The sequence below is a fragment of the Scleropages formosus genome, chromosome 7 (genome assembly GCF_900964775.1).
Source record: "Scleropages formosus chromosome 7, fSclFor1.1, whole genome shotgun sequence".
NCBI lineage: Eukaryota > Metazoa > Chordata > Actinopteri > Osteoglossiformes > Osteoglossidae > Scleropages > Scleropages formosus.
The window spans coordinates 29989336-30002345 of NC_041812.1; the positions used below are offsets into that span (position 1 = coordinate 29989336).

The 13010-nt window shown below is 41.1% G+C and overlaps 1 protein-coding gene across 2 annotated transcripts; it reads right to left on the bottom strand.

Annotated features, from left to right (window-relative positions):
* Nucleotides 1-253: 253 nt before the first annotated feature.
* ndufs3 (NADH:ubiquinone oxidoreductase core subunit S3) lies at nt 254-11618 on the bottom strand. 2 transcript variants are annotated; one of them, XM_018743409.2, is made up of 7 exons: nt 11521-11618; nt 11130-11189; nt 9239-9336; nt 8209-8358; nt 7789-7914; nt 7257-7376; nt 254-523 (listed from the first exon to the last, which is right to left on the bottom strand). In XM_018743409.2, the coding sequence occupies exons 1-7, from the start codon at nt 11594-11596 to the stop codon at nt 356-358; spliced, it is 798 nt and encodes a 265-aa protein (XP_018598925.1). In that variant the 5' UTR covers nt 11597-11618; the 3' UTR covers nt 254-355. The 2 variants fall into 2 exon arrangements, with proteins under 2 accessions (XP_018598925.1, XP_018598924.1); XM_018743408.2 differs by having other exon boundaries at nt 11130-11197; nt 11520-11611.
* Nucleotides 11619-13010: the final 1392 nt, after the last annotated feature.

Below are 13010 nucleotides of genomic sequence, written 5' to 3' on the forward strand. Positions count from 1 at the left end.
TACTAAGAGGCCAAAAGCTGCGCCCTTTTCAATACTCTAGACTAACTTAAGTTAAGAGCAGCTCGCGCTGGGACGTTTTTACTTAATTTTTAGCCGAGCTAAGTGACTCTGACTTGCTGGAGAATCAGGACTTTGGAATGTGGCAAGACAGGACTAAGGAAACAGTTCAAAATATGTTTACTGAAACACCATCCTGGAAAAACATGCTCCAGGGTTTCTCATTAAAGAGACACAAACACATCATTTTACACTGTAGACTTTATTTACATAAATAACGGGGAATAAGAATAAAGCGACCCGTCTATGGTAACGACGCAAGCAATGAGCCAAGTGCTACAAGGATGCCATCTCAGGGTCACTTGCTCTCCGGCTTCTTGTCTCCAGCCTCCAGTTTCCCAGCGTCTGCAGGCTCCCGGTATGCTGGGAACACCTCCCAAGGGCTATTCAGGTCAAACTTGCGGAACTCCTGGGACAGCTCCACGGGCTCAGCCACCACCCGTTTCACCTCGTCGTCATATCGCACCTGGAGGGAAGAGGTCCCCAGAAGTTTAGGCCCAACATGAAGCATGGAAGGTCAACAAAAATCTAGAAAGACATCATTAGAAGCACCTGCAGGTCACAAGGGTAACAAGGGTCACTGGCACAGACCAAGAAAAAATGCAACACACGCCCACCGCTGCCATAAATCATTAAGTTGTTAAATAATTCCATGAAATCACCAAATTACAAAAAATCAAGCTGGGAGGAAATAGTGTTATTTGTTAAGGAAGAAAAAATATTTTTCTTCTAGGGGAAGCAATTTTTAAATATTGAATTTTTTCTAGGGGGGTGCAGTTGCGCAGCGAGTTTGGCTGTGCCTGCTCTCTGGTGGGTCTGGGGTTCGAGTCCCGCTTGGGGTGCCTTGCGACGGACTAGTATCCCGTCCTGGGTGTGCCCCTTCCCCCTCCAGCCTTGCACCCTGTGTTGTCGGGTTACATTTACATTTACTCGCTTAGCAGACGCTTTTGTCCAAAGCGACTTACAACGGATACTATGTAGTGTTACTAGCCCACACACCTTATTCACCAAGGTGACTACATTCCTAAATACACTACTTACAAGGGGTTACACATCCATGCATCAGTGAAACACACTCACACATTATGAGGGAACCTGAACAGCATGTCTTTGGACTGTGGGAGGAAACCGGAGCACCCGGAGGAAACCCACGCAGACACGGGGAGAACATGCAAACTCCACACAGACTGAGCGGGGATCGCACTCACGTTCTCTCACACCACTCAGGCACCGTGAGACAGCAGTGCTACTTGCTGTGTCACCGTGCCGCCAGTTAGGCTCCAGCTTGCCGCGACCCCGCTCGGGACAAGTGGTTTCAGTGTGTGTGTGTGTGTGTGTATTTTTTAATTAATCTGTCTTCACACCTTTTCCCAAAGCCTTTTTTCTCCCCAACCACATAACAGGCAAACTGTAGATACGCTGAGTTGGAAGTATACTGTATGAAAAAAGGGTATATAAGTTTCTGTAGCATTTTCATTGTAATGGACTATTATGTAAAGGAGTGTATTTGCCCGTGCACACACTTTTATGCCCACATAGCATTCGTCCTTTTTAAAATATTTTTGAACACAAATTACACAGTAGTTTAACGATGCAAGTTAGACTGCAAAAAAATACCATCTACTGGCTAGAAACATCACCTTTTTCTACCGCAGTATGAAAAACTACCAAATGAACAGAAACAAGTCAAACTAGATCAAGAATGAGTATTCAGAATTTTTCAGAACACAGATTTAAAAAAACAGAGAAAAGTAAAGCGCACTTAGACCCCTTCACTTTTCTCAGCATCCCCCCCCCCCCTCCCCATAATCTGTACTCAATACCACAAAATGACAAAGCCAAAACAGGATAACAATTTCTGCTAATTTCTTAAAAATTAAAAACTGAAATATCACATTGACATAAGTATTCAGACCCTTTGCTTAGAACTTGGTTGAAGCCCCTTTGGCAGCAAGCAAGCAGTGCCACTTACGGACAACTCTGTGAATGTCCTTAAGTCACTCGTGTTGTTTTTTGCTTTGTACTTAGGGTAACTGTCCTGTTCTAAGGTAAACCTTTGGCCCGGTCTAAGGTCCAGAGCACTGAGGAGCAGTTTTTCATTAAGGATACTTTGTTCCATTCAACTTTCCCTGAACCCTGACTAGTTTCACAGTCCCTGCTGCTGAAAAACAACCTCACAGCATGATGCTGCCACCAGCATGCTTCACTGTGGATGGTATTGTGCAGGTGATGAGTGGTGCCTGGTTTAGACATGATACTTAGAGTTGAGGCCATACAGTTCAATCTAGGTTTCATCAGGCCAGAGAATCTTGTTTCTCACAGTTTGAGAGTCCTTTAAGTGCCTTTTTGTGTTTTTTGCTGAGGCACTTAAAGACACTGCTATAAAACCCAGATCTGTGCAGTGTTGCAGTGCTGGTTGTCCTGGAAGTTTCTCCTGTCGCCGCCACACAGGATCTCTGAACCTCAGCCTGAGTGACCATTTGGGTCTTGGTCACCACTCTTACTAAGGTTCTTCTCCTTCGATTGCTCAATTTGGCTGGGAGGCCAGGTTGCGGTTATTCGAAAATTCTTCCATTTAAGAATTAAGGAGTCCATTATGCACTTGGGAACATTCAATGGTGCATAAATTTTTGTAGCTTTCCCCAGAGCTGTACCCCATCACAATCCTGTCTGTAAACTCTGCAGGTAATTCCTTTGACCTCATGGCTTGGCTTGATACAGATTGTCAACTGTGGGACCTTATATAGACAGGTGTGAGCCTTTCCAAATCATGTTCAATCAGTTGAAAGTACCAGTGGTGGACTGCAAACAAGGTGTACAAATATCTCAGAGATGATCAATAGAAAAGCAAAAATTTCTAAAATCCTGTTTTTGCTTTATCATTTTGTGGTGTTGAGTGTAGATTGATAAGGGGGGAAAAAAATTAATTTTAGCATAAGGCTGGAGCATAAATGTGAAAAAAGTGAAGGGGTCTGGATGCACTGTATTTACACAATATCAGTTTTAATTGTTAACTATACTACAAATCACTTTGGGGGGGGGGGGGGGTTAAATAACCAAATATAAATAAATGAATAAATTAACACATTATATTTCCACCAGCACTGATGTGGTTGAACAAAAGCTTTTTCTCTTATGGCATACACACATTTTTTTGTTCTAACTGTAACTATATAACTGTGTTCCATTAAAAATTGAATAGACTTGAGTGATTGACTATGACCAAGTCAAGGATATACTGTAAATTTACTGAAATAAAACATGAAGGAAGCCCCAAGTCTCTGATTGCAGAGCTAAGTAAGTTTTAAAAGTTTAACATAGGTTAAAAATGGGCAAGGGCATCAGAGCAGAAACTTAAGATGCTAGACAGGTCAAATCCAAAACATATCTCACGCCAAACTCAGTCTGTCCTGAAGCCCTCTTTTAATGCCTTAAACTAAAGTTAGCACTTTTTAATATCCAGTCACTTACCAACAAGTCATTCTTATTTAATTATCTTATTTCTAATCACCAACTAGATTTTATGATTTTAACTGAAACATGGCTTGTGACAGCGCTAGCTCAAGAGTCCTCATTGAATCAGCCACTCCGACCTTCAACTTTTTAAATATTTCTCAAGTTGCCAGGAAAGGTGGGGGTGTTGCTGTTCTGTTTAAGGATGCTTACCAATGTAAGCAAACATAACTAGGTGAATTTGCCTCTTGTTAATATCTCTGCACCATTATGAAGAGCAGACCACGATTTTCTAGTAACAGTTGTCTACAGACCTCAAAAATACTTGTCAAATTTTATCAATGAGTTTTATGAATCCTGTCTGTCATCTCCATGGATTGAAAGCTTTCTTATAACTGGTGACTTTACCACTTCAACACACTTTTTTTAAAACACTTTTAAGGGTTTTATAAGTCCCAGTCTTTTTGTCATAGTGGATATTTAGATTTGTTTTTAAACTTGGATATTTACCACTCTTTGTATTAGTCAAATGAGATGTTTGGATGAGAGAATAAGCTATCATGTTTATGTTGAGAAATGTCTTTATGATGAAATATTTGGATGTTATTTCGTGTTTGTGATGTAAAATATTGGAGGGTTTTAACTTTTATTCTTATGGTATCAAATAAAATATGGGGAAAAAAAGAAAACTAATATCCATGTAGATAATCCTACTGACAACTTTGCTAAAGAATTTCTTTCCCTGTTTAACATGTTTGATCTATTGCAGCACGTAAAAGGTCCTACTCATTCTCGTGGTCATACCCTGGACTTGGTTATCAGTATGGGTCCCAGTATTCCTACTACTGAAATAAGGGGATCTAGCTCTGTCAGATCACTTCTGTATTTTCTTTGCTCTGTTGACATCTCCAGTTATCTAACCCAAAACTACAATTAGGGGAAAAAGGTACATTAATGAAAACACTAGTGTTTTCTTTATGGAAGTCATATCTAGGTCTTCATGTACAACAGCAGGCTCCATTTATGACCTTCTTGAAAACTTAAATAGCAGAATTATCAGGGTTTTTAACATTATAGCACCAGTTAAGGTTAACATAATATCTGGCATACAAAAAGCTCCATGGAGAAACGTCTCAGCAGTTTCTACTGAGAAGAGAGAATGCAGGAAGGGTTGTATCTCTTATTGTTTGGGTTGTTGCTGTTCGATGTTGTGCGGAAAGGCGTTGTTTGTATTTGGTTGCCAAATTGTTATTGCTGATGAGTGGTTTGCAGCGAGTTCAAATTGTACAATTTGGAGTGCGATTTACAGAACTGCCACTAGATGGCCATACGTTAATAACATTCTTTGTTTAGCGAAAATGCGATAGAGTAGAGAAGAAGAGCTTGTCTCAGAGTGTGCACGAGTGGAGCGACGGATGTTTTGTTGGCATTTTAATTAAATGTAATGTTGTTATTAGGAAAGCCAGAAGTCGAGCTCGTCATTTGTGAAATCAAGAAGCTGCAATGGGGTTAGTGACAACAGGAAGGCTGAAAGTAAATGGAAGAAAAATAGGCTTCGGATCCACCTTGACACTTATAAAGAAAGACTTTGAATGCTTAACTTGGAGCTAAGCAAGTCTAGACAAACCTATTTCTTTAATATAATTAATGAGAACATAAACAGTAGCCATGCCTTATTCGCCACCGTGGACAAGTTAACTAATTCTCCAGCACAGTCAGTTCCTGAGTTCTCTTCTGCTGAAAAGTGTAATAAGTTTGCATTGTTTTCCCACAATAAAATTACAAACATTAGATCACTCATTTGCTCCACTCCCTCAGACAATGACATGACGACCATCTTACTGCATAAGCAAAACATGCCAGTCATGCCCAAACCCTAGAGGAAATAGTGCAGCACCTTAAACCACCTACCTGCTGTCTTGATATATTGCTTGCTGATTTTCTAAAAGGGGTATTTAGTTGCCTTTCATCAGAATTACTACAAATAGTCAATAGCTCTCGCCTATCAAGCATTTTCCCCATCATCACTGAAAACTGCCATTATTAAGCCTCTCCAAAAAATGAGAAACCTGAATCCCTCCGTGCTTAATAACTATAGGCCTACTTCAAATCTTCCATTTGTGAGAAATATTGAGAAAGTTTTTACTCAATTTACTAACTTCCTCACAGTCAATAACTGCCTTGACTGTTTTCAATTAGGCTTCCGTCCACACCACAGCACTGAGACTACTCTAATAAAGGTAATAAATGACATTCGAATAAATGTGGATTCAGATAAATTAACTGTCCTCGTGTTACTGGACCTCAGTGCAGCTTTTGATACGGTTGCCCATAAACATACTGTTAGGTTTGAAAACTTGGTTGGCTTGTCTATCGGGAACAGTCCTTAAATGGTTCAAATCGTACCTAAAAGGCAGGGATTATTTTGTCACTATAGGCAATTATGAGTCCAAATTCACTGCCAAGACATATGGAGTCCCTCAAGGATCAGTTCTGGGGCTCGCTCTTATTTAATCTGTATATGTTGCCACTGGGACAAATTCTTAAAGATAGCTTATCATAGCTATGCAAACAATACCCAGATTTATTTAGCTCTGTCGCCAAATGACTACAGTCCAATAGATTCACTGCCTGTGCCTGAAGAAAAATGAGTGGATGCAATAGAATTTCCTTTAATTAGACTACAATAATGCTTTTGGTAATAAAACTGAAAGACTCAAACTAAATTAATTCCTGGACTCTAGGGCCCTAAAGACTACAGGCCAAGTCAAAAATCTTGGTGTAGTAATAGATGAGGAGCTTAGTTTCACTAACCATATCAAAGCCATAAGTAAAGTGTCTTTGTACCATCTCAAAAACATAGCCAAAATCAAAGGCTGTGTTCCTAAACAGGACCAAGACAAACTCATGTATGCATTTATCTCCAGTAGACTGGACTACTATGACACTCTCCTGACTGGTCTTCCCCAAAAGACCATCAGACAGCTTCAACTTATTCGAAATGCTGCTGCCAGAATCTTAAATACCAAAAGGAGAGAGCACATTAGTCCATTTCTCAGATCCATGCACTGGCTCCCTGTCTCCTACAGAACTGACTTCAAAGTCTTACTTATTGTTTCCAAATCGCTAAATGGTTTAGCCCCAAATTATATCACCGATATGTTTGAAGAATACAAGCCGGGTAGCTCAGTAGGGACTGGTCAGCTACTGGTATCCAGAATTGAAACAAAACTGGATGAAATGGCATTCAGTCATTATGCTGCCAGACACTGGAACCTCTTTCTAGTGAATATTCCAGCCCCAAATACTTTCAAGTTCTTACTGAAGACAGTTTTATTTTCTATTTCTTTTACCTTTATTATGTAACTGGCACTTTTAATGTCTCTTCTTAAATGTCTTACTACTTTATACTATATTCCCATAATGTTCGTATTGATTTCTAATTTGTGCTTTTACTTATGCTTACTTTTATTTTATGCACTTTCTTACGTCTTTATTTCCGTAAAGCATTCTGAATGACTATTGTGTTTGAAAATGTGCTACACAAATAAACGTGACATGTGCAGCTTCATTTAAAAAAGGACTTCTAATTCCACACTCCTGTTTTGTATCAGAGGAGAAGTAGATATTCTAAGTTAATATACTCAAACAGCTTTGACATTAAAACTGTGAAATTCAGAAAAGCTGAGTAGAACTGAAATGGCACAAAAATTCTAAAGCATGAATTCTCAGTATGTAAATCTTACCTCTACATATCCTGACAGAGGGAAATCCTTTCTGAATGGATGTCCCTCAAATCCATAATCTGTGAGGATCCTTCTCAGATCTGGATGGTTTGCAAAGAAAACCCCAAACATGTCCCATACCTGAGGACAGAAACTCTAATATTAGACTGTGCCTTACAGAAGCATCAACATTAGCATCACCATTGAACAGTGTTATAATAATGACATACTCCCTGAAGTATCAAATAAATACAATCTATTGCATAAGCTTAAACACCTTTTCCTTGTTGTTCAAGCAAACAAAAACAAGACACAGATAACATCCAATCCAAGACAGTGAAGCTGACACTTGGTGCAAATTTTTCAAATTGTAAATTAAACCTTGAAAACAAAGGTTTGCTTGTAAATGGAATGTACAAATGTATATAGAATGTGTATGAACGTATAAATACAACATTTATTTTGTTTATAATTTAGTGTTTAAGTATGGTAAAAGCTTACATCTCTGTAGGACCATTTCCCATTTCAAATAAATGTGATGCTGAAGACTTACCTCCCGCTCATACCAGTTGGCAGCCTGGTGAACAGAGACTGAAGAGTCCACCGGGGTCAACTCATCCGTGTAGGTCTTCACACGGATTCGGGAGTTATAGCGCAGAGACAGGAGGTTATACACGATCTGTCCCAAGTCAAGCAAGAAAAGCCAATGTTAAATGATAAAGGCAGACTTTTAAACAAAGTGTGAAGAATAGTTCTTCTCAGAAATTAACCTTGTTAATGATTCTGACCATAAGAGTTTAATACCTTAAATAAAAGGATAGACAATGTGATATATTTAAATAGCAGGTTATTTTACTGGACCAGTTTTACACAGCAAGGCTGTGTGCTGAAAAGCAACCAAACAATACCAGCTGCTCTCTTTTCAAGTTAAACTATTACAAAAAAGTCATGTATAGGTAGAATGGGTCAGCACCTCAAAGCGATTCTGGTGTGTGGGAATGTCCACTGCTGTGAGGTCCACCATGTTCTTGAACTGGGCATTGGTGTGGTCCCGGAGGAAGGTGAGCACAGGGATGACTCCATCTGGGTGTATCATAACCTCCAGCTCATCGAAACAAGTCACCTTTGAAACAAAAGAAGTCTCATGGAAATGACAGATAATCATGTGTCCTAACTATGCTATGTGTACAAGAATGTATAATTTTCTAAGAGCACCGAAGCAAAAAAAAAAATCATAAGACAGACATTTGTCCTGCAAGACTTCATAGCACAAAGACTTATGTGTTGAATGTTAACGGTAGTGGGAAACTACGATGAGTGAAATGATTCTGTTGCCTAGTTACCCATGTTGCTACTAAAACTGTCTTGTAGCAGCATAGCATACAAAAAACTACTTAAAACACTGCTACATTTCAGGTCTCATGAGTCATCACCTGAATTGTAGCAGGAGGATATGAATCTACAACCTATAAGTCAGGGGAAGTCAAGTGCTAGATCAAGCCTCAGCATGTATGATTTTTACCGTTTAGGTGACATCTTTGTCCAAGATGACAGTGTGTGATGAATGTAAAATAAAAAGACTGCTTATTTAGCTGATGCTTTTCTCCAAAGCAACTTAGAATGTTAAGGTTACAATTATCACAAGCTTACAATTATTTACCTAATTATACAGCTGGGTAATTTTACTGGAGCAATTCAGGGTAAGTACCTTGCTCCAAGATACTACAGCTGAAGATGGGAATCGAACCTGCGACCTTTAGAGCCAAAGCAGCAGCTCTAACCACTGTTGCTACCAGCAGCCTCCAGCTTTCACAATGATGTAGCCATTTATACAGTAGGGCATTTCTTTCCAGGGCACTTGTCAACAGACATGTCTGGGTACGTACATTGAGAAAAGATACTAAAGCAGGTGCTAAGACTCAAAATGACAGCCTTCAAACTTCACAAAACATTACAGTCTGACATTATCAGTAGCATTTTTACCATGAGTTCCCTCCCCCTACCTGCACTTGTTGAACATACTTCGGTAGAATCTCAGCAACATATTCTCCGAAAGCTGACAGCTGGTTGTGGGTGACAGCATCCTTAGGTCTCACGGTAGCTGAATGAGATGAGTAGAAGATACACAATCAGACTTAGTGCAAGCAATGCTGTACAGCTGAAAGAGATGTAGCCTGGACAACTTGAAAGCCAACATTAGTAAACCTTCAGACAAGGCACACGCTTCATATACTTTATTGTACATAATCACACGACTTCCTGCTCTACCCACTACATTTACATTTATTTAGCAAATGCTTTTGTCCAAAATGATTTCCAGTGAAATCTACGTAGTGTTATCAGCCCACACACCTTATTCACCAAGATGACTTACACAATGCTCGCTCATCCATACATCAGCGAACACACTACATCTGTCACTCACACACTATGGGTGAACCTGAACAGCATGTCATTGGACTGTGGGAGGAAACCGGAGAAAACCCACACAGACACGGGAAAAACATGCAAACTCCACACAGACTGAGTGGAGATCAAACCCATGTCCTCTCGCACTCTCCCCAGGTGCTGTGAGACAGCAGTACTACTGGCTGTGCCACCGTGCCACTAAATTAAGCTGTGCATTACAAAATCAAAATTCTACTTAATTACCAGTACACACAACTAGTTAACATTGTAAAATCATTCATAAGATTGTGCTTAATAAAACTGCATTATTAATCTTAGCACTGTGCTGGGCAGCTGGTAGCATAATGGTCAGAATTGCTTTAGAGACTGTAAAATATTGCAGGTTCACATCTGACCTCCAGCTATAGTACCCTTGAACAAGGTACTCACCCTAACTTGCTCCAGTAGTGTAAACTGGTACATAACTGTAGGTAGATTAACATTAAGTCGCTTTGGAGAAAACTAAAAATAAATGTAAATGTTGATGAAATACTGTATCAGGCTACACTCTTTCAACGCACAATATAGTTTCAAGTTTATTGTCATAGGTACAAGTACCGTGTACAAGTATCATGAAATTCTTCTTGAATGTTTCTCCACAGACTATGTAAAAAGACAACAGAAATACTGCACAAACAAAACAATGACAGCGAGTAATGCTAATAGCAATGACAATAAATAATAGTAACAAGAATAACAATAATACCAGTAGACAACCAGAGAACTCAGAATATGAGAATGAGGATGCTTAAAGTGACAGTGTAATTTACCAATGTGCTCGGAGGGAACAGTCCAACTCTAGTGAAGTTTGAACATTGGTGGGTGTTGTATACTCTTACAGCGGTGGGGCAAAAGCTGTTCCTGTACCTAGCTGTGCGGGTTCGAATAGACCCGAGCCGTTTTGCAGATGGTAGGGAAGAGAAGAGCGCCCGTGCTGGGTGACTATGATCTTTCATGATGCGCATCGCCTTTCTGAGGCAGCGCGTGGTGTAGGTGTCCTCGACTGCTGGTAGCTGTGTGCTAATGGTTTCCTGAGCTGTTTTGACCACCCTCTGCAAGGCTTTCTTCTCCTGTACGGAGCAGCTGCCACACCAGGATGTAATACACCCTGTGAGGACGGACTCCACATGACACCTACAGAAAGCAGTGAGGACTGTAGTGGATATCCTGGCTTTCTTCAGATGTCTGAGGAAGTGGAGATGTTTATGGGCCTTTTTGATGCTTGGTGCTGTGTGCTCAGTCCATGTGAGTTTGGCAGTGAGGGTGACTCCTAGGAATCTGAAGCTGTTGACCCTCTCATATGGTATATATTTATACTACATTGAATGCCTGGACAGACAATCAATGCAGCCCCACCCCAAAAAAACCCCACGGAAGAGTGAAAAATGAACAGTAAATTAAAGACACTGAAAATGTAGAAAGAAAAGGGCAGAAGTTTTGTCTTACGTCTTGTCTCGGTCGTCGTAGCCTCACACCTCGCGGACACCACAGAGGAGCTCCTGGTAACTGAACAGGTTACACGACACGACTCATTTCCACTACATGATGATTAACCCGCGTTGTCGGTACAATAAAGAATGCTGAGGACGTAATCATAGATTAACAGGGCAGAATGTTACGGATGTACAACTGCTGATGCTAATGCTAAGATTACGCTAAGTATTTGAATGGGAAGGTCAACGAACAGGCAAAGCTAGCACAATTAAAACTTAAGTGAAAGAAAAAGAGCTGCACTTCAAGTTCATTTGCACTGTGATAACTGATGTCCTACCCTTACATCGAACACACGAAAACATTGCAAACAAATTATTCTCTCAATTTAGGAACTGTCCCTTACTGTTAAAGGACCTCGTAAGTCCGCCGCGGACGAGACGAACAAGTGACGCCGCCATCTTTAACCGGAAGATGGACATTAGAATACCGGAAGTCGTTCTTCTTCAGAGGATTTTTCACGTATTTCCAACAGGGGCAAACAGCGACATCTATTATTATAACAACGTAAGCACACTGTAACGACCCGCCTTACCTTAAGTTTGAGCGGTAACTGTGTTTAATGTAAATAGTTGGATTATGGGTAAATTGTGAATAACGTGTTCAACCACTGGGGGCACTCCTGGGGAAAATGCTAGGGTGACCATGACAGGGAAGACTGGCTTCAGGCGTCGGTGGCTTAAGGAAACGGGATCGGATTGAGAGCATTATCTTCCTGGGCCAGCATCATCAGGATGGCTGAGCGGTCTAAGGCGCCAGACTCAAGGCTGGGAAACCTTCCATACAAATGGGGCCTCTGGTCTCTGAATGGAGGCGTGGGTTCAAATCCCACTTCTGACACATTATTTTCCTGTGCCATGCCCATCAAAGCCCAGAGTACCCCAAAGGATACAAATAGGAAAAGGAGTAAAGGCCCTACTCTAAAGGAATACAAGAAGAGCAGAAAAGAGGAGGGGGTGAGCAGCAAAGATGGAGGAGGACCGAGATCAATGTTTGCTGGTAGGGGACGGAAGCCATACGGATTGGCTGGTTGTGACTGCACCCCCCTACAGTATGATGAGTTCCCCTCTTTATTCAGACCAGAATGATGATATCAGTGAGCAGCCAGATGTTGCTGTAGATTTCCAGAGTATGATAGAAATGTCGGGAGGGGAATGACTTTGTTTTAAATTTGTTTTCAATGAATTTTAGTAGGGTTTTACTGTTCTTATGGTTGGTTAATTATTTAATTTGCTCCTTTTATGGCTGATTTTAAAATTTTAACCTTAAACGTCAGAGGATTGAAGAATGTCTTGAAAAGAGCAGCAATGTTTGATAGGCAGGGGGCGCAGTGGGTTGGACCGGGTCCTGCTCTTCAGTGGGTCTGGGGTTCGAATCCTGCTTGGGGTGCCTTGCAATGGACTGGCGTCCCGTCCTCGGTGTGTCTCCTCCCCCTCCGGCCTTACGCCCTGTGTTGCCGGGTAGGCTCCGGTTCCCCGCAACCCCGTATGGGACGAGCGGTTCAGAAAATGTGTGTGGGTGTGTTTGATAGACTTGCATCCTCTGCCTTCCAGTTATGTTTTTTGCAGGAAGTTCATCTTCGAGACCAGCGGGATGTGGCCGTTTTCTCTTCAGGTTGGAGGAAAGATAGATCATACTGGAGTGTGGGTTGCGTCCACTCAACAGGTGTAGGCATTCTTTTCGGAGAACGAAGTTTTGAGAATGTAAGCACGTTTACAGTTCTACAGGGTAGAGTATTGGAAGTGGACGCCACCTGGAAGGGACAACGCACCCGTGCGATGTGTGTCTACGCTCCAGTAGAGGCCACATCCTGCATATCTCTCTTAGAAGAGTTGA

Coding starts and splice junctions, on each gene's coding strand:
- ndufs3 (XM_018743408.2), bottom strand. CDS start 11,596: ATGTCCATCTTCCGGTTAAAGATGGCGGCGTCACTTGTTCGTCTCGTC. Junction 11,198..11,519: donor CTTACGAGGTCCTTTAACAG/TAAGGGACAGTT, acceptor GTGTCGTGTAAC/CTGTTCAGTTACCAGGAGCT. Junction 7,377..7,788: donor CCAACTGGTATGAGCGGGAG/GTAAGTCTTCAG, acceptor TTCTGTCCTCAG/GTATGGGACATGTTTGGGGT.